This window comes from Arachis hypogaea, chromosome 10, assembly GCF_003086295.3.
Source record: "Arachis hypogaea cultivar Tifrunner chromosome 10, arahy.Tifrunner.gnm2.J5K5, whole genome shotgun sequence".
NCBI classification, from domain to species: Eukaryota; Viridiplantae; Streptophyta; class Magnoliopsida; order Fabales; family Fabaceae; genus Arachis; species Arachis hypogaea.
In genome coordinates, this window is record NC_092045.1 from 114,005,498 (window position 1) to 114,025,791 (window position 20,294).

At 32.6% G+C, this 20,294-nt stretch overlaps 3 protein-coding genes across 22 annotated transcripts; 2 read left to right on the plus strand and 1 right to left on the minus strand.

Moving 5' to 3' along the window:
• The first annotated feature begins 1,944 nt into the window (after positions 1 to 1,944).
• Positions 1,945 to 4,411, plus strand: LOC112716815 (cation/calcium exchanger 2). Its single transcript, XM_025768824.3, has one exon. It carries the CDS (start codon positions 2,395 to 2,397, stop codon positions 4,099 to 4,101), a length of 1,707 nt encoding a protein of 568 aa, XP_025624609.1. The 5' UTR covers positions 1,945 to 2,394; the 3' UTR covers positions 4,102 to 4,411.
• Positions 4,412 to 10,675: 6,264 nt separating this feature from the next.
• LOC112716817 (replication factor C subunit 3) lies at positions 10,676 to 15,938 on the minus strand. Of its 2 annotated transcripts, none has more exons than XM_025768827.3 (12): positions 15,733 to 15,938; positions 14,714 to 14,829; positions 14,468 to 14,578; positions 14,219 to 14,251; positions 13,531 to 13,699; positions 12,992 to 13,173; positions 12,218 to 12,354; positions 11,985 to 12,083; positions 11,715 to 11,784; positions 11,455 to 11,529; positions 11,303 to 11,348; positions 10,676 to 10,958 (listed from the first exon to the last, which is right to left on the minus strand). In XM_025768827.3, the coding sequence occupies exons 2-12, from the start codon at positions 14,795 to 14,797 to the stop codon at positions 10,900 to 10,902; spliced, it is 1,065 nt and encodes a 354-aa protein (XP_025624612.1). In that variant the 5' UTR covers positions 14,798 to 14,829; positions 15,733 to 15,938; the 3' UTR covers positions 10,676 to 10,899. The 2 variants fall into 2 exon arrangements, with proteins under 2 accessions (XP_025624612.1, XP_072061638.1); XM_072205537.1 differs by lacking the exon at positions 15,733 to 15,938 and adding an exon at positions 15,257 to 15,660.
• A 500-nt stretch (positions 15,939 to 16,438) lies between these two features.
• On the plus strand, positions 16,439 to 19,895 carry LOC112716818 (uncharacterized). 19 transcript variants are annotated; one of them, XR_003160478.3, is made up of 6 exons: positions 16,439 to 16,660; positions 16,789 to 17,050; positions 18,605 to 18,651; positions 18,788 to 18,832; positions 19,286 to 19,380; positions 19,480 to 19,895. XR_003160478.3 is itself a non-coding variant. In XM_025768832.3 (5 exons), the coding sequence occupies exons 1-5, from the start codon at positions 16,592 to 16,594 to the stop codon at positions 19,301 to 19,303; spliced, it is 441 nt and encodes a 146-aa protein (XP_025624617.1). In that variant the 5' UTR covers positions 16,439 to 16,591; the 3' UTR covers positions 19,304 to 19,895. The 19 variants fall into 19 exon arrangements, 10 of the variants coding, with proteins under 10 accessions (XP_025624617.1, XP_072061629.1, XP_025624619.1 ...); XR_003160477.3 differs by having other exon boundaries at positions 19,488 to 19,895; XR_011866964.1 differs by having other exon boundaries at positions 16,792 to 17,050; positions 19,480 to 19,806.
• The last annotated feature ends 399 nt before the right edge of the window (positions 19,896 to 20,294 follow it).

The following is a 20,294-nucleotide window of genomic DNA, read 5'->3' on the forward strand; positions in this document are numbered from 1 at the left end:
ACTTTTAATGAAGATAAATTATTCTAGTACACTAAATTTTTGTAACTTATTAACACTGATTTTAATATCTTAGATTTTGATGTGATTTTTACTTTGAATACTTTAACTCTTAATTTTTCATCCTTAAATTTTATTGTTATAAAAAAATAATGCACAAAATAATGAAATATCATTATTCTTAGGTATAAAATAACAAGGAGGAAAAATGAAAAATATTTTTAGCAAAAAAAATACAATTAAAATAAAATTTAGATTTTCTAAATTTTGAATTTTTAATTTAAAAAATAAAATATGATATTTTTCTTGAATAATTTTTTTATATATTTTTTAGTTCTATTTATAAAATAAATAATAAAAAATTAATATTTTATCTTTTAAAGTGCTATTCAAAATTTAAAAAATTTAAATTTATTAAAATGAGAGTGATAATATTTCTTATCAATTCATTTTGTGAGTTAAAAGATTAGAAGAAAAAACTACACCAGTCAATTCCAAACCGCCAAGGTCACTGAAATATTTGACTTCTACAGGCGTTATATGGCCTTGTAACCAGCAGACGTTGTGTGAATGGAATTTCTTTACCTCTTGTTTCTTGTATCATGGATGATGAATGACGTTTACAACACAATTTTCCCAAGATGAAAAAAGAAAAAAAAAAGGTAGAATGTGAAAAGGACATACCGACATATATAAAAAGAATAAAATGAATTAACAGAAAGAACTGCCACGAAAATTATCCACAGAGTAGCACAAAGGTCAACAATGGGGAGGAAACTTGATGTGAAATGCAAGACTAGAAGATCGGCCTAATGGGGATCTTGGTTGTTACTTCTCAATTTTTCAAAATTATTAATGGAATCTTTTATACACCAAATATTAATACTATTATTTTTTATAAATTAAAAACTCAAAAAAATTACTTTTAAAGCTTTTTAAACGAAGCTGAATTTAAATAACAAAAAAAATCTAAATTCGCGTAATAAATCAACCACTAAATATAGTGATTATGTATTTTCTTTTATAAATATGTACAGTAAAACATTATAAAAATAAAAATTATACTCGAAAAGTTCTACTCAATTCTCATTTGTAAATTAATTATATTATGTATATAGTTATTAAATTAGAAATTTATATAAAATATATATTAAAATATAAAATATATATTAAAAATATATATTTATACATAAATATATTATACCTAATTTTTTGTATACAGTAATATCTTGATCAATAAATAAAATTGTATTTATTTAAAGATACATGATATTGAGACAAGGAACATAGAGATACAAAAATATATTTGGTAGATGAGATATAGAGTTATAGACAGAAATACTATGTCTAAATACTAAATTAATATATTTTGTATTCATTCTTATAGAAAAGATACAGAGACACTAACAAAAAATACAATTTATTTTTTTATTATTTTTATTAATTTTTCATTAATTATACTTTTTTATTTAATTTTTTAATTTTTTTAAATTTTTTAAATAAAAAAATGAGAATAAATTAAATTTTTATAATTTGTTCTACGTAATTATCACACTTAATACAAAAACACTAAATCATACATCTCTATTCATTATGTCTTGTTTTTAGTGTTTTTCTTATCTTGTTCTTAAAAATAAATATAGCCAAATAAACAATAAATATTATAATTTATAAAAATATTATATACACATAAAAAATAAATTATTATATATTTTTATATAAATATATTATTTTAGTTATTTTTAATATATATTTAATATTTTCATATAAATTTTATACTCTTATTAATGATCATAAACTGGTACCATGATTATAAAATTTAAATTAATCATGGTATCTTTAAACTCTACTTACCCAGAGTCACCAAAAAACTTTACTTACCCACACGTGTCAGTTCCATTCGAACGTCCCTATATATTTCCAGGAAATTTTCCTCAAAATGGACTGCAAAAACCAAACACACAGACAACACGTCCTATGTTGGCAAATCTTAATATACAATAATTCATTGACGTGATTCTGGTTGAAACCTTTATTAGTATCTTATTTTTTTTGGGACTCCAATCTAGCCAACTTTCATTATTATATCCAAATCAAAATTATTTGTGCTTTGCCAAATTTTCACTCATCCTCTTCTGTCTTTTCCTTAACAATCAAAAGCCAAACAAGAATACCAGTTTGTTCATTCAAACCAGAAACACAAAAGCAATCATTGAGCAGCAAAGTTTGGATCTTTTCTTTGATTCCTTTTCTTTATCATGCTCTCTGTTTCGGTCTTATACTCTGTTTCTCTTTAGATTTCTTCTTTACTCCTTCATTTCCATATACCCTGAAGTTCCTTAATCATCAAGTTACTATTTTTGTGCCAAAATTAGTGATTTTGAATCCAATCTGAACATGGGTCACTACACTTTGTTGTTGAACACTTGTTTTCTTATAGTGGTGTGTGCCTTCATGGTTGTTCATTTGCAACTTCCTGAAGTTGTCGATATGGACAACCATACCGACAACTCTTTCTCTAACATAACAACCGACCAAGATTGCAACAGTTTGCACAACCATGGCGACTACAAACACAAGTGTCTGTACCTCAAATCCAACGATCCATGCGTGTCTCAGGGCTACATCGATTACCTTTTCTTCTTCTATTGCAAGCTTGGGAGGTTCCCTCTTTTAGGTTACACTCTATTGATACTTTGGCTCCTTGTTTTGTTTTACATGTTGGCAAACACAACCTGTCAGTATTTTTGTCCTTCACTTGAAAACCTTTCAAAGTTTCTTAGGTTGTCGCCAACAATTGCTGGGGTGACTCTTCTCTCCCTTGGCAATGGTGCCAGTGATGTCTTCTCAAGCCTTGTTTCTTTCCAAGGAAGTGGGACCCAAAGCATTGGCTTCAACACTGTTCTTGGTGGGGTTTCTTTTGTCACTTGTGTTGTTGTGGGCCTAGTTAGCATTTCAATACGTAACAAGAGTGTTGGGGTTATCAAATCTGCGTTTGTGAGAGACGTTTGCTTTCTCTTTCTCGTTCTTTTGTTCTTGTTTAGCATCTTGATCAGTGGTGAGATCAATGTTCTTGGTGCAGTTGGTTTTACTCTTTTGTATGGGTTGTATGTGGTTGTTGTTTACGTGTCTTCCACGCGATGGAAGGATGGTTGTGGTGGCGAACATCAAGAAGGGGTTGTCGGGGTTGATGGTGTTGCTGATATTGCTGAAAATCTGAACGTGCAGCTTCTGAATTCCATTGAGAAAGGTTTTATTGATGAAAATGAAATGAATGATGTTAAAGAAAAGAGGAACTGGTGTTTGGGATCTTCAATATGGAGAAATTCCCTTTATGCCCTTGAGATGCCACTTTACTTGCCAAGGAGGTTGACAATTCCGGTTGTTTGTGAAGAAAACTGGTCAAAGCCATTTGCTGTGGGTTCAGTGATTTTGGCACCGGTTCTGTTATGTGTAATTTGGGTTCCTTTTAATAGAGAAAATTTTATGAGCACCTTTATGATCTATGGGATCGGTTTATTAATTGGAATTGTGCTTGGAATAGCGGCAATTTTAACTACGAATATGTGGGCGCCGCCGCCGCGGAAGTGGTTGTTTCCGTGGCTTGCCGGAGGGTTTCTGATGAGTGTGACTTGGAGTTACATTTCAGCTCAAGAATTGGTAGGGTTGCTAGTTTCAATTGGATACATTTGTGGAATTAGTCCTTCAATTCTAGGGTTAACGGTTCTTGCTTGGGGGAATTCACTTGGGGATTTAATGACGAATTTAACCCTGGCTATAAATGGTGGATCTGAGGGTGCTCAAATTGCAATTTCAGGTTGCTATGCTGGCCCAATATTCAATACTCTTGTTGGGTTGGGGTTGTCTCTTGTGACTTGCACTTGGTCACAGTACCCACAAAGTGTTGTGATAACTAAGGATTTATATCTATGGGAGACAATGGGGTTTTTGGTCATTGGATTGATTTGGGCACTTGTGGTTTTGATTAGAAAAGATATGAAATTTAATGGACTTTTGGGAGTGGGGCTTTTGGTAATTTACTTCGTTTCTCTATTTCTCAGGCTAGTTCAGAGTAAAGGGTCTCTAGATCTAGACCAATTCTAGTAGAACTTTATAATTGATAATTCTTAATTTCTAAGCCTGTTATTATTGTAAAATTGGTGTATTGATACAAATTTAATAACTTAGATTTAGAAACAGTCATGAATGAGTTTTTATTATGAGAGTTCCTAAGTTTATGATGCTATTAGAATTGTGTTCATGATGTAAAAATTATTTATTAGTATGAATTTGCTATAAGTGTTGTGTAGTTATTGTTAGTATTGCCAAAATGGCTTTCCATTATGTAAAGGAAACTTTTATAGTTTCAACCATGATAGGAAGGTCCCAATTATTAATTTAGAAATTTTGTTTATAGAGTGTTGGTTAAAAGCTATTTATTAAGAGTACTGACAATTTTTGTCTATATTTATTGTTATATATGAATAGTTTAAATTTATAGGAGCAATTTCTTATTCTAATAGACCAAATTTTTTATAATATAACTTTTAGAGAAAAGGATAAATAGGTTCTTAACTTTTTGTTCCGTAAACATTTTTATCTTTGACTATTAAAAAATATTTTTAAGTTCCCAACTTAACAAAACTTGGACGGATCAGTCCCTTCGTCCAAATGCTTCCGTCAGACCTAATGGAAAAGTCTGATGTGGCTACCGTAATGCTTGTCATACGTACGCGTCACCTGGCAGACTTCTCTTTCACGCTTATGCGTACGCGTCGTCATGAATTCAGCAAATTCTCATCTCTTCATGAATTCTCCATTTTGTATGCTTTTTTTCCATTTCTTTCAAGTCATTCTTACCTTCAAAACTTTAAATTACTCAAACAAGCATATCAAGGCATCGAATGGGAGAAAAGTAAATTAAATTTAGCAATTTAATAGTCTAGAAAACATGTTTTCAATCATTAAGCACACTTAGGAGAAATTCACAAAACCATGCTATTTTAGTAAATAGATGTGAAAAAATTTGATAAAATCCACCAAATTCAATACAATATAAACCATAAAATTGTGGTTCATCAACTTTTCTACACTTAAACATTAGCATGTCCTCATACTAAACTCTTGTGGTTCATCAACTAATATGTAAAATACGTCTACCTACTTGGTTAAAAATGAATCAATATCCAAGAACATATATGAACAAGCAGGGCTAAGATAGTATGATGATTTATGAATTCCACTAATTCAAATCTCAAACTGAAGTATAAATATACTTATAAGAAGAAAGCTCGTGAAAGTAAGGAATAAGGGATTGAGCATCGAACCCTCACTAGAAGTGTTTGCACTCTAATCTCTCTAGTGTTTAAGGGTCGATTCTCTCGATTCTCTACTAATCTTGCTTTCTAAGACTTGCTCTTCTTCTACTAATCAACATATATTCAATGCATGGATATACATATCAAGAGGTCTTTTCAAGAGTTGTAATGGGGTTATGGCTAAATTTAATTTATTTTTCTCCCATTCGATGCCTTGATATGTTTGTTTGAATGATTTAAAGTTTTGAAGGCAAGAATGGCTTGAAAGAAATGGAAAAAAGCATGCAAAGTGGAGAATTCATGAAGAAATGAAGATTTACTGAATTCATAGCGCACGCGTGAGAAGGAAGTCTGCCAGGCAATGCGTACGCGTGACAAGCATTATGAGAGCGACGTCAGACTTTTCCGTTAAATCTGACGGAGGCATTTGGACGGAGGGACTGATCCGTCTAAGTTTTATCAAGGTCAGAAACTTAAAAGTATATTTCAATAATCAGAAATAAAAATGTCTACGGAACTAAAGATTAAGGACCAATTTATCCTTTTCTCTAACTTTTATAATCATCAAAAGTTAAATAATATCACGTATTAGAATTTAAATATTTAATTTAATTCAATTTTTTTATTTATTATACAAAAAATATTGTATTATCTATCTTTTTCAAAACGCATTAACATTTTTCGATCTATATCTTCTTTCTTTTCATTTTTTTTTCTTTTATTCATCATCATTTATTATATATATATATATATATATATATATATATATATTCTTTTTTGCAATTTCTTTTTTTTTCTTTCTTCGTATTCCTTAAATGAATGAAAAGACTCAAAAGATAAAAGAAAGATAAAACAGGGAAATAGTATAATTTTGAAAGAATTAGTAAGGATAACGATAACCAATACTTTTTCAGAAAGAGGGGAAATACAATAAAAAATGACTTATAGTTTGCAAAAATTCAACAAACATGCATGTGAATCTAAACAAAATAAATATTGCTTAAAATGCATTTTTTATTTTATACTAAATAAATGTTTGGAATTTAGTGAAATGTATTACTTATGTTATTTTGTTTCATATATTTATTTCTTTGTTTATTGTATGTTACATTTATTGATTATACAAAGCGTATTTGTCATAAATAAGAGTGGTGAATAAGTGTTAAAATATTTTTAATATGATCATTTCTGACATAATGGATAATTAAAAATAGTTTTGAACAACAGTATATATTAAAATCATATTTAAAAATAAAAAGTATTATATGTATATTAAAAATTAACTATTAAATTAATTATTATATATATATGTGTGTTATTTTACACATGTTTTAATATTATTTTTTATTTTAATATATATTTTGTACGAATAATTAATTTTTTATATATATATAATATAATTTTTTTAAAATTAATAAATAATTTTATTCAAAATATATTTACTTCGTCATATTTAAGATTTAATGATGCATCTAAACAGTTGGATATACGATAAACAATGTACAATAAATTTAAGAAGGGTTGTACTTGCATCAAAAGCATCATTAATTACCACTGCTACTTTGTACATAGCTTTAATTTCCTTGGCTATTGGCAATTCTTGTGAATTAAGAATAAGATGTGAATGAATTACAAGTTTTCAGTGGCCTAATAAGTAAGCATGGATATGGTATTAGTCAAATTCTTGGTCTACAATTCTTGACTTCAACCAAAACGTGAGTTAAACTCTAAAATGGTCCCTGAGATTGGCGTATTGCACTAAAATCGTTTTTGAGATTCTAATTGCACTAATTACGTCCCTGAGATTGAAAAAAATGCACCATAGTAGTCCCTGACTCATTTTCCATTAACGACGTGATGACATGGCATGATGACGTGGACTGTAAGTGACACGTGTCACTTTATGATTTGGCCACGTATAATGGTAGGATGATGTGGTGACCAGCGACACGTGGCATGCTGACGTGGATAGTTGTGCCACGTGTCACACTGTTATTTGGCCACGTGTCTAATTGTGCCACGTGTCGCAACAGTATTTGTCCACGTGTCATGCATTATGCCGTCGTTGTATATGCACCAAATTAGTTCCTCACTTTGCATTAAGTGACTCATTTTAGTCCCTGAAATTGAATGTCGTGCACCAAACTAGTCCCTTCATCAATTTTTTCTCATTTTTTCTATAAATTCAAAATTCTCAATATTTTTGAATGCATTAATTTCAATTCTATTTTTTCACACGTTCTTCAAATAAAAGTGTTTTTATAAAAAAATTTTTCTCTTGCGAATACCATATTCGCCGACTTGGAGTTAAAGTGAAGGCTTTTCAAGCATCTTCACTACCATCTCCAACCTCTTTCAGTACTTTTATAAAATATTTTTTTTCTTGCGGATACCTCTAATAGCCACCGTCTTGGAGTTGACGTGAAGGCATTTCAAGCTTCCCTCATTATCATCTCCGCCCTCTTTCGTCTAGATTGCAGAGATCAAAAGTGGTAGTGACGGTGGTTGAAGTGCCTTCAATCTAGCTCATTTATACATAACGAAAACGTGTATTTCATAAGAAAAAAATATTTATTTTAATTATTAATTTCTTGTTAAAAACACATGTTTTTTTATGAAAAAAATGTGTCTAATCAATCATATCATTATTTTTTATAATAACATACTTATATATTACAAAATTTACCAATATTAAATTATTAAAAAAATTATATAATTAAAACTAAAACCTTAAAATTTTTTATAAAAGCTCTTGTATTTAAACGATATATGAAAAAATAGAATTGAAATTAGTGTATCCAAGATATTAAAATTTTAAATTTAAAAAAATGAGAAAAAATTGGTGAAGGGACTAGTTTGGTGCAAGACATTCAATTTCAGGGACTAAAATGAGTCACTTGATGCAAAGTGAGGGACTAATTTGGTGCATATACAACGATGGCATAATGCATGACATGTGGACGAATACTGTTGCGACACGTAGCACATACGGACACGTGGCCAAATAATATTGTGACACGTGGCACAACTATCCACGTCAGCATGCCACGTGTCACTAGTCACCACATCATCCTACCATTACACGTGGCCAAATCATAAAGTGACATGTGTCACTTACAGTCCACGTCATCATGCCATTGTCATCACGTCGTTAATGAAAAATGGGTCAAGGATTATTATGGTGCATTTTTTTCAATCTCAGGGACGTAATTAATGCAATTGGAATCTCAAGGACGATTCAGTGCAAAACGCTAATCTCAGGAACCATTTTGGGTTTAACTCACCAAAACGCATTGAAGCTTCGTTATTTTTGAATCCATTTGACGACAACTATCCACTACCCACTTTGGATTGGTGATGCATACCTCACATTTAATCTCTCTCTCTCATAATAAAAAAGATAGTTTGTTTTAATTATTTTGTAAAATTTTGACCAAATAATTCATTATAAAATTTAAGAATTTATTATCTTAATAAGTCTAACTAACAATGGTTAACATTATAATATTTGTTTTTAAATTATGTAAATCATAATCGATAAAGATTTCATTAAATATTTATTCTGAAACAAGAACTAAACTCACGTGCATATTTATATCATACATAGTCACAAAAAAAAAAATTATCTTTTAGAAGTGCTCCAACACTTGGACTGATCATGGAGCAATTTTGGTGAGGGCTCATGGATCTTATTAGCTTTTAATTAGAAGATTAAATTTAAAGGAGCAATTTATTGTTCTATTTAACCAATTTTTTTATAATATAATATTTGTGATAATAAAAATTTAAATAATATTACATACCAAAATTTGAATGAGCCTATATATTTTACTATACAATGCAAAAGGTATTATACATTTATACTCTCTACTTTTTCATAGAACGCATTAACATTCGTTCTTGTTTTTTGATCGACATGATCACTTGTCAATAAAACTCATTCTTAAAACTTATTTTTTTCATAGATTCAAATCCAATATCTCAATATATATCCACACTCTTCTTGTCAAATCTACCAACTGATGAGTAAATTTGCATGGCCGCCCCAAGCTTGTAACATTGTCCACATTTACTAACGGTTTCAACTAAATTCTAATACCACCTGTCGTCGAGACCTTTGAGTGTAAAGGATAGCAAGATTTTGTTCCCTACTTTGGAGGATGACATATATGTTCCTTTTTGTGTTCATTGCATCAAATTTTGATTGAATGGGCCAAATATTCTACTGGATGGCCGGCAACCGAGTAAGACAGAAAGGTCAAGTGCTTCAAACGGTTTAATTAGAGGTTAAACCAAAGTTAAATATAAAGTATATGGTCAAAATAAATATTGGCTGAAAAATAAATAATATAAATCCAGTTCAGTTAGGAATTATTGCATGATTGAGTAGACTCTCAACTGTGTCACTGTGTAGTGAAAGGGAAACAACAGACAATGAAACCGAAAGGTATCATTTCAGTTATATGGGCGGATGGGCCATCGCCAAATCATGTCACTCACTGAAGTTACATAACGTAGACAATGAGAATTGAACTTACTCCCTCAGTTCCTTGTAAATTATTTTCTCCATATCATATCATTAAAAGAGAAATTCTTAGATTTCTTCCTCTACATCATCAATTTTTTAAATTTTGTTCTTATCACTCATTTTTTGTCGTATTTTTTAAATTTCATAGATAAAATCACTTTATAAAGAAAATCTAATTCCATGGAATATATAAACAATTAAACATGTCTCCTTATTTTACAAACTTGCCTAATTTGGTCGTGAAAGTCTGAAAGACCCTAACCTCAACATCAACCTTGATCTCAAGCTCAACATGATTCCGCAACATCATGATTTTACTCTCGGGCCAATTGATCCCAAAGTCATAGAGCGGTGGTGAACAATGATTTGTAGATTTTGTGCTTTACACACTACATTTCCCATATTAGATATTTCAGTTTTCCGGTATCATTTATTACCCCAGTGCAGCTAATCTTCTCTCCCTCAACATGTCCGTTTATTCATTTCCCCAGATGCTCCAGACCTCGGATTATATTAGGATAACAGTAAAACTTCAAGTAACTGACGATACTTTTTGAACTTATGGATATAATAGATCTGGAAAGCTTTCAAGTGTACCGGTATACTGATGTTTCAGTTACCAATATTTCAGTGATTTTTAACAATTGATTTTAATACCGGTATATTGGTACACTTAAAAATTTTCCTAGATCTTAAAGTAACAGTATATTATTAAGACCCAAATCAACAACTCAATCAGAAGATGTCAGGTGAGAGGATGAGGTATAACTTCACATACTGGAATAGAAGATTTGTAACTTCGCGTGACTAGGTAATGAGTTGTCGAGTAGAGTTGTTTGAATGGGTTGTAGAAATAACAAAATTGTTCATAAATCGTGTTGTTCCTACTAAGTAATGGAGCATGAAACGCCTCTACAAGCTAAACATGTTAATTTTAGTCATGATAATTAGGTCACATACATAAGATACTCTTTAGACATGATGAGAAAACTCTTGTATGTACCAGTACATAAGGGATTTAACATGTAGCATGAACAGCAAACCATCGCTAGATCTTCAGCCGAATGTTGAAATCAGGAAGGATTTGTAAATGCTCATGAACTTAGCCACAAACGCTGCCATTGTCAACATATAGAGCAAAAAGAAAAATATACGGTCAGCAATAAATTCTTGTACAGGCCAAACATATATCATAGTATATAAGATTATAAGTGATTCTTGGATGCTTCAGGAGAGACATGAATTGTGCTTACAATCATATCTTGAAAAGTCAACTCCTGGTGGCCAAGAATACCTTAATATGGGGTTGCTTCAGTATAACCCCATTGCTACTCACATATTTAGACCATTACAAATGCTAATATAGATAGAAAATTTGTCTATAAGGATTCGCAATGGTTAGCCCACAAGCTCACAAGATATAGCTAACTATTTGACTTTGACTACAACGGAAAAATACCTTCTATGTGAAAAATGGCCTTCTGTCCAAGTCGCATTCTATGTTCCTGTTCCAATGAAGGGAAAAAAGAATAAGAGACTCCATACTTCAAAATAGAGGAAAAAACGGCCAGACAAAATCTTCTACTGTATAGTATATATTAAAGCACTTACATAATATGCTGCCCAATGGCATACTTCATGCTTTAGTTCATAATCCAATTTCCTCAGCAGTTCATAAAGAAGCCTCTGAAAGAACAGCCAACAGATGCAAGTTGAAGTCAATGAGTCAACTAGTCACATAAAATAGAATTTAACCACAACATATGCTCTGGATCAGCTAAACCAGACCTAGGTCCACATCCAGTATCCTTAATACTTCCCATATAAATTTTAGAATGGAATGAGGAAAATTTGCAAAGGAGGGCATTTACCTTCAAAATGATCTCTGGGGGAATGCAATTGATTAGCAGCTCATACACCTTTCCTCGGACTTGAAACAACCTATAAGGCATATATGTGTGAGAGACTAAGCGTTGTGATAAGAGATGTAATGCATGACACATAAGGTACTTAGGTGAAGAAATTCAGATTAAATTGAGCACACTATTGAATATGAAACCAGTAGACGTGATTGTGATTTCAATGCTCTAGCAAAATATTTATGAGGAAAATCTAGAGGGTAAACTCTGTATAAAGCAAACCTTTTTGGGCTCTGTTCCTTCATTATATCAGATGAAATTTCAGAAATATATTCCTCCCAGTCCATTGGGGGAATTGTTTGTTTGTTAGTGAAAGGATACCTAGAAGAAACACAGAAACAAGCAACAAAATGAAATAGAATTAATGTCGGCAGTTGCCATTAAGTTGTGCCTTAGAATTGAGATGATGAATTAAGGTGATGCATCCACTAAGGTGAGAAATCCATGGGGCTTACTGTTGTACACGGCAAGTCTCAAAAGACAGTATGGCCCTCCTTAAATTTCGATTTGATTTCTCTGCTATGCGACTAGCAAAACCAGGGGGAAGTTGCAGCCCTTCTTTCTTACCAATGAATTCCAAAACTTCAACAATCTGCCGCAGAGATTCCCAAAGATTAAGTACAGATAAATAATCAAATCAGAAAACTAGAGAAGATATAATCAATATAATAATAGTACTCCTTTGACATTATCTTATCATACAGTGGATACTGGTCAGTTGCATATTATATTATATCATATTGTAAGAAACTCAAAATCTAAACAAGAGTGAGAGCAGCTTCAGATATATTGAAACAAACAGCAAAAACATACCATTATCCAGGCAGTTCTTAGTTTTCTTTCTTTCTTCAACAAATAGTATCAGTTTTTCTCCATTGAAATACTGAATAGCAGTGGTTAACATGCATATCTAAAATTCTCAGTAGAGAACAAGCCAGCAAAGCTTCACAAAGTAATGATAGAGATAGTTGTAAATCAAACATTGCACTTATCAGATCAACAAACTCATTCTATACTCAATTATACTTCCTTTTCCAACTTTCTTAATCAGCAGAATATCGTACCTACTTCAATAGGAAATTAGAGAACGAAAGCTACTAATTAGTACATCCCCACCAGAGAAAGGCAAAAAGCCTCGATGCTGAAAAATATTTTTCTTATAGAAACTGGAAAGCAAAAGATAGTTTCCTTTCTTCCCCTAGCTACTGTAGCATATACTAAGTGCTGACCTTATCTTCACTTGGTGCATTTATTCGCACATTCAGACAACGAGAGCGGATAGCTTCTGTGACTCTTGAAGAACTATTGCAACATAGAATCAATCTGCAATAAGCACTGTACTTTTCCATGGTTCGGCGGAGAGAATGTTGTGCTTCTCTAGAGAGTTTGTCCACATCATTGAGCACCAGTACTGATATGGGACAAAAATATCAGAATGCAATCGTCAACAAAAAATAAGAAAGGCATAGAAAAAGCTTTTAGTCCATATATATTAATTATAAAACCCCAGGGGGAAGAGGGTTCCCATTTAACATTGCCAAAAATAAAGGGACAACAAGAATACTTTCAATTAGAAAATGCCAGATCAAACAGCAATATAACAGTCCAAGATAAAATATTTCAAAAGATGAATAAATAGAGGAACCACGGTGACAAAATTGTGCAAAAAATCCAACCAAACTCTTAGTTGACTATGCGAAGGTGCCTACTTCCTATTTGATTGAAACCATACTCATGTAAAAAATTAAAAACAAAGAATCCAAGTTACCTTTAAATCCTTTCTTCCCTTTGGTTTCAATGGGTCTATTCTTAGCCATTTCTTTGATTATTTCTTGAACAATGTATCTATCCTGAAAACCTGCATCACTTGGACTCATTTCAATGTGGTTGACACTTGATAGCGTTGTCAGCTCAAGATCAATCGATCTACTACCAGCCTGAAACCAATTCTCAAGTACTTTAAAATAGAAACAAATAATTTATAAAATGTCAAATTGTCAATGATTCAGATTGCTATATGTGTAATCCATTGGAATATAATTCAAACATAATCTGTTATGCATCATAATCCAAATGTGGGGGAAAATAACCCAAAATTGAACAAGTGTGATCCCCTGTGGGAAGCACACACACAACAGTGAGTAACTTTTATAAGAATGGGATATCTTTTTAAGTTAAAAGGATCACCACAAATATTTTGAGGAACATTGACACATTCATTATTTTCCAAGTCAAGTCATACAGTTTACATATTATTGCCTCAATTTTTTTTCTTCGAATAATTATAATCTTTTAAAATCACATATTAGTGACATGTTGATATCAGCATCTTCAGGACTTGAAAGTTTATCAGAGAAAATCCTCAGAGAAAATCCCCCCAACCATAATACTAAGGAAGTATTTCTAATAAGCTGCAAAATAAGGAAGAAGGACTTGGTAAATAGAAGGAAGCTTACATCCACTTTCCAGGTCCTGTTTTCCACCTTCACCTACAATGTATATGAAAAAAAAGTAAAAAAATTAGAACAAATCATATTGCGGGTGCCAAGATAATAAACCAAAACTGAACTACATTACTCACTAGTCACTACTCATGTTATACAAATTTTCCTTTTATGGTTTTTCAGAAAGCCAATCACTCAACACAAATAATGCACATGAGAAAGTGAAAAACAAATAAACAAATAAAAAGGTCAGAAAAGAACCTTTTCAGCACCAGGGCCAAACATTTGGCGGAGAAGAGCCATTATTAGAGTTTTCTTGCCAGAACCAGGTGATCCATAGAAGAGCAAATGGGGGCAATCCTGTTCTGTAACCTGCAACAAGTAATCACAGGGAGACACATCCAAACACACATGAATAACAATAATAATAGTAAACAAATTAAAAACTTGAGCAACAGATTGATTAAATTACATTTACATGCAGAAAGAAAAAGGAAGGAGCAGTACCAATTTCTTGAGATTTTGTGCAATGTCGCCATGGACCATAACCTGGTCGAGAGTTTTAGGCCGGTACTTGTCCACCCACAACATCCCTTTGCCTTATGCGTCTTGTTAGCCTTCAACTGTTCAATCTCAACCATGAGTCAAAGAAGAAAGAGATGCGCATGTCACAAAGGAGTACAGATGGCAAAGCGCCCTGCCCTGCCCCGGCCCACCAAACCCTGCCAGAAAGGGCGCCGGACCAGCCCAGCTTGCCAAAGAAAAATAGCCTAGATATAATCCACCCCGTTTTTTGGTGGATTGGCAGGTTGGTGGCATATATATTAAAGAAAAATTCTCATTTTTGTCCAACAACGATTTTCAAACAACTGTGCCAATTTCAATAACACAACGCCTAATCTATTTATGCAGCAATTAACAATTTCAACCACTTCAGACATTTCAACAACAATACAAAAACAATTGCAGAAAATACATAACAAATAAATATTAAGAAAAAAATGGCATGCAGGAGAGAAACTACTCGTCCGGGAACGTGAAGAGAACTACCGGGGAGAGAATAACAAGATTAGAGCTGCCGGGAAGAGCTGTCGGCGCCAGCCATCAGTGTTGCGAAGATAGAACGGCGAAGGGAAAGCCGTGAGCACACCGTAGGGAGTGATGAGAAGCCGACGAGAGGCGAGGCGACGCAAGATAGGAGTGTGAAAAATTTGTAAAACTTAGGGTTTGCATAGATCAAATACAAAAAACATAAAAATTTCAAAAATTTCGCACCAAATGAGAGAGAGAAGCCGTAAGTTGAGGGAAATTAGGCTGTTCACCAAAACATTAAAATTAAAAATAAACAAACAAATTTTCAGTACGTCTTAATAGAACTTAATCAAAAGAGCACAAATTGCGGTAAAGGAAATCAACGAGCGAAGAACATAACAGGAAGAAATTGCAAATTGAACGATTAACAATAACCAGTGACTCGCTAATCACATTAAAAAAAAAAAAGCTGAAACGAGGGCAATGGTACAAACCAGATAAGAAGCAGCTTGCGTAACGGAGAAAAACGACACCTGCCTTTGCTCGCTGGGTAGTGCTCTGTTCGGCCAGTGAGGGGTTTAGGGCTCGATAACGAGTTAGGTTAAGCACTTAAGTGCATCTCTCTCCTTTAGTGGCGGGAAAGGGAAGCCCGCGTTTCCTTTTTTTCCCTTCCTTTTTTGTATGGAGTCCAGTCTGGTAGAAAATTTTTCACGCCAATTACTTAAACAGTTAAACTAGTCCAAAGTTTTAAAGAGTGGATATTTTAGTTTCTAAAAAATGTAATATACAGTATAAGTATATAACTATCAATGTTTATTTTTGTCAGATAACATCATTTTCGACTATATTTTTTTATTATTCACTAAGATACACATTAATTTGCACGCATCTTTGATAAATCTTCATGTATAATTAGATAGATAAGTTAATGTCAAATTAAAAAAATAGGATATTAAAATAAGGGAGTACTTCTTCTAACTTCTTATTAAATAATTAATCAGCAACCATTATAATCAAGTAACAATTTTAAAAATAAAATAGACAAATCAATCACTATAATTTCAATATTAATTAGGTATATTTCTAAAATTTTATAAATAAAAAATTAAAAATTATAGCTTATTTTTTTCAAAATATTCAGACACAAACAAAAATATTTCTACCAAAACTATAAAAAGTTAAAAACTCTCAAAAAAAAATGTGATAAAAAAATATTGTTTTTGTTTTTGGTGGATTCCTCGATCCCAAACAAACAGAGGAAAAAAAACCACTTATCCATTCCATGCTAAAAAGAAAGAAAAAGCTCGAAAACAAATTTCATTACTTCGTGTATTGTTTCTCCGTTGAATTCCGATGGCCGAAAAGTCAACCCTATCCCCAACATCGCAAACCTCTTCTCCTCTTCCTCGTCGCCGACCCTCTGTACCCTCTCTCTCTCTCTGTGATCATTCCGTTCATCATTTTTCATGTCTTATTATCTGTTATTAACCTTCTTGAATTCGCAGCTCTACTAATCTAATCTTATTTTGATCTTGACTGATGCAACGCAGCAGCGGGTGCAGTACCTGGAGGTGAACTGCACGAGCTCCGGCAAGACGCGGCGGTTTGCGGAGAGCACGGATGCGGGATCGGCGGTGGAGTTGATAAACATGAGGCTGAAGACGGAGGAAGTAGGGCTTCCATCTGCATTGTATATAGAGGCAGTAAAAGACGGTGAAGAGCCGATTGTTTTTGGTCCAACTTCCACTCTTGTCAGCTACGGTGACGGTTGGAAGCTTCAAACCGTTACCCAAACGGATCTCTTCCGTACGGGTAAGTCTGAATCACCTAACACCTTTCACTGATAACGAATAAAAAACGGAAAAAAAGGAAGAAAATAGTTTTCTTTCTACATTAGGCGGGTGTGGAGATAAGGTTACTACTCATATAAGCTAGAAAGTAGAAACTCACATGTAGATATCCGATAAATGCAGATAGTTGAGAATTGTTAGATAATTTGCTGAAGAGAAATGCTAGAGGGCTATGCGAATTTATTGTTTTTGGTTATCAGTTATTAATGTTTAAAAGTATGGGATAAAGTATGTTGTTGAATTACTAGACTAAAGAAATTTGAGTTGACGGATAAGTGATGGCCAAAAATAATAAATTTTGATGGTCCTTTAGTATTTCTGTTTGATAAATTTGATTAATTTATCATCTATGGTTCTTCTCTATTAATCTCACTTTAAGATAACTGTGTGTGAGTCTCCATTCTCATATAATATTAAATTTAAAGGTGTCGAACTCAATTTGGTAGTTAGGACACTTAATTTGATCCTTTAAGAACTAAATTATGCAATGTCAGCCATTAGAAGGCTACAATGACACTTAATTGGGACCGGAGCTTGCTCCTTTGTACTAGTGTAGTGGCTCAGCTGCCATAGTGTTTCCACCCTTGCTGGTATTCCTTACTCAGATTCGACTTGAAATGAGGATCAGGGTTCTCGCTAGATATGTATGATTCACCCGGTACCTGTTATTGGTAGTAGCATCAGTCTCTTTCCACTCCCTCTGTCTGAGTTGAGACTTGAGAGGAAGTCTACTAAATGTAGGGATACTCCACCTGACAGTGGTAGTCTTATTTCAATAATGCTTTGTTGGTTACATAGGTATTCTGTTAACTGGATTGGTGACGAAAAACTCAACTAAGATTCATGGTTATAAAGCTTAGGACCAAATTGATGATGTTTAAAACCAAGGAACTAAACTTACTATGAGGTAAAACTTCAGAAATCAAATTGAGTCTTCTCTCATTATTGTGCTTTCTTTTTCTTGAAGGATTTGTAGTAGTGTACATAGTTATGACTGATTTGTATTCGGTGGAGGTTAAAAAAGATCTCTTAGATGGCGTTTGGATTCTGTGTCGGAAATAGAAAGACACAGATACCAATACTTTCTGTCTCTACTATTAGGAAGTTGTACAATTTTGTGTTTCTATAATGAAGACTTTCTGTGTATAGTTTTTCTGTCCAAACATTGTCTTAATATATTAACATTTGTTAATGCTATCCTCAAATGTGAACGAGTGTGCATCTATGTGAACTTTTTCGGGTCTTCATAATCATTCAAACCAGCTATATAACATTTTTTTTTTTTTTGGAGGGAGAGAGAGGGGGTGGGGGTGGGGGTGGGGGTTGATCATCACCACACATTTTCCATTGTTGTTGCTGCATGATAAAACAGCCAGACTTGTATGTGGAATGTTTCAAGTTATGATATCCATAAACTACTTTTCAAATATTGTAATTTTCTATTTTTTTTTCCCTTGGGAGAGTAAGTAGGAAAAACTTGTAATGTTACTAAAAAATGCTTCATTTTTTTATGCAGAAGAAATCAGACATAGAGACGTTCGACGGATGCCAAAGCAGGCATTTGTAAGTGTTATTTTCTTTTTTAAAATTAACTTTTATTTTCAAATAAGCAAAATTGAGAACAATTTTTCATGAAAATTAGTTTCTTTAAATTTTTGGCATGACACTTTCCAATTTTTTTTTTGCTTTCTTTCTCCAGGGTTTGGGTGTCTTATATCCAGAAAGGAGGGAATCCAAACCAAGGGTATCGAAACCAATCAATCTATTGTATATTTTTAAAATAGTGTTTGCTTTTATTTTTATTTTTGTACTTGGTGCAATTTTTACACTGTTTCTTGATTATCTTCCTGAACTGATATTGTTTGTCAAGTAACAATGTAGTGCTTTTTCAATGCTTGAAACTGGTTCGTTCCTATGATTAAGGAGCTTCATAGTGCATATTGTTCAAATTATAGTAATGCCGCAATGGAATCTACACCCTTCTTCAATAAGGATATTCACGTATAAATCTAAATGATTTGGGTACTTTTTTTTATACCCAATCTGCATCTTTATTTGTCTTGGTAGGGTGTCAGTATGAAACAGAAATTATTAAGTTTAAATTTTTGAGAGTTTGTAATTCACGAAAGAAAATATAAGATATTGATGCAAAAGTTAACATGACTCACGTTTTTTCAATTTTGGGAGGAACTTACAGGAGATTCTATGGTGCTGATGGTGGTTATGAGCATCACATGCTTACATACATGTGGTGTCATGGCCAGATACTGATGTGTGGAGCTGAGAATAAATGTGAGTACGAGACTATAGGATCTGTAAAGTAATTTCATTGCTCTCATTTTGATTGCTATGTGAAGAATAAATAATTAGAAGATAATCACTAATTTATAGATGGTTAGGTAATGGACCAGCTCTCGTTCATGGTGGGCAGGGGTGTACATGTCCGACCCGCCCGGCTCCGAATATTTTAGGGGTTAATTTAGTGTGATTTCATTGGGTTTAGGGTCGGGTAAGTGTCTCAAAAATAGATTCGGTCATTATTTTGAGTTGGGTCCGATCCATAGCTCGGGTCGCTCGAACTCGACCTGGTGGTCCGGTCATCATACACAATTAATATTTTGTAATATTTATGATGGATGATGGCTATTCTTATGTGGAATTTAAATATTGTAAACCATAATATTTTGTGTTATTAGTCATTATAAGATTATAAGTTAATGTTTTATGTTTAAAATGCATAAGACTTTAGACTAATGCATAATATTGTATTATTTGTATTTATTTAAATATTTGGTGTTATTAGATAATATTAGTATTGATTATGATTATGCTTTAATTTTAGAGAACGGTTGATTCTTATTATATCTTTTTAAGTGAATTTTACTATGTGAATTGTGAAATAATGGTTAGAGATTAGGTAATTATTACATGCTAAAGACTCGATTTTCACCCGACCTGAATGTGCATAGGTTTTATCAGGTCTAGAATTAGATTAGAGTCTAAAAATTAGGCTCGGTCTATATTTCGAGCTAAATCTAAATTAAGCCAAACCCGATGTAGCGTGGCCCATATACACCCTTAATGGTGGATTGTTTGATGTTGGTCAAAAATAAATAAAAAACAAAGAAGGTCCCAAAAAAAATTTAAATAAAGAACGTTCTGAAAAAATCTCAAGTGGCTAATTAAGGAACAAGAATTAATAAGAA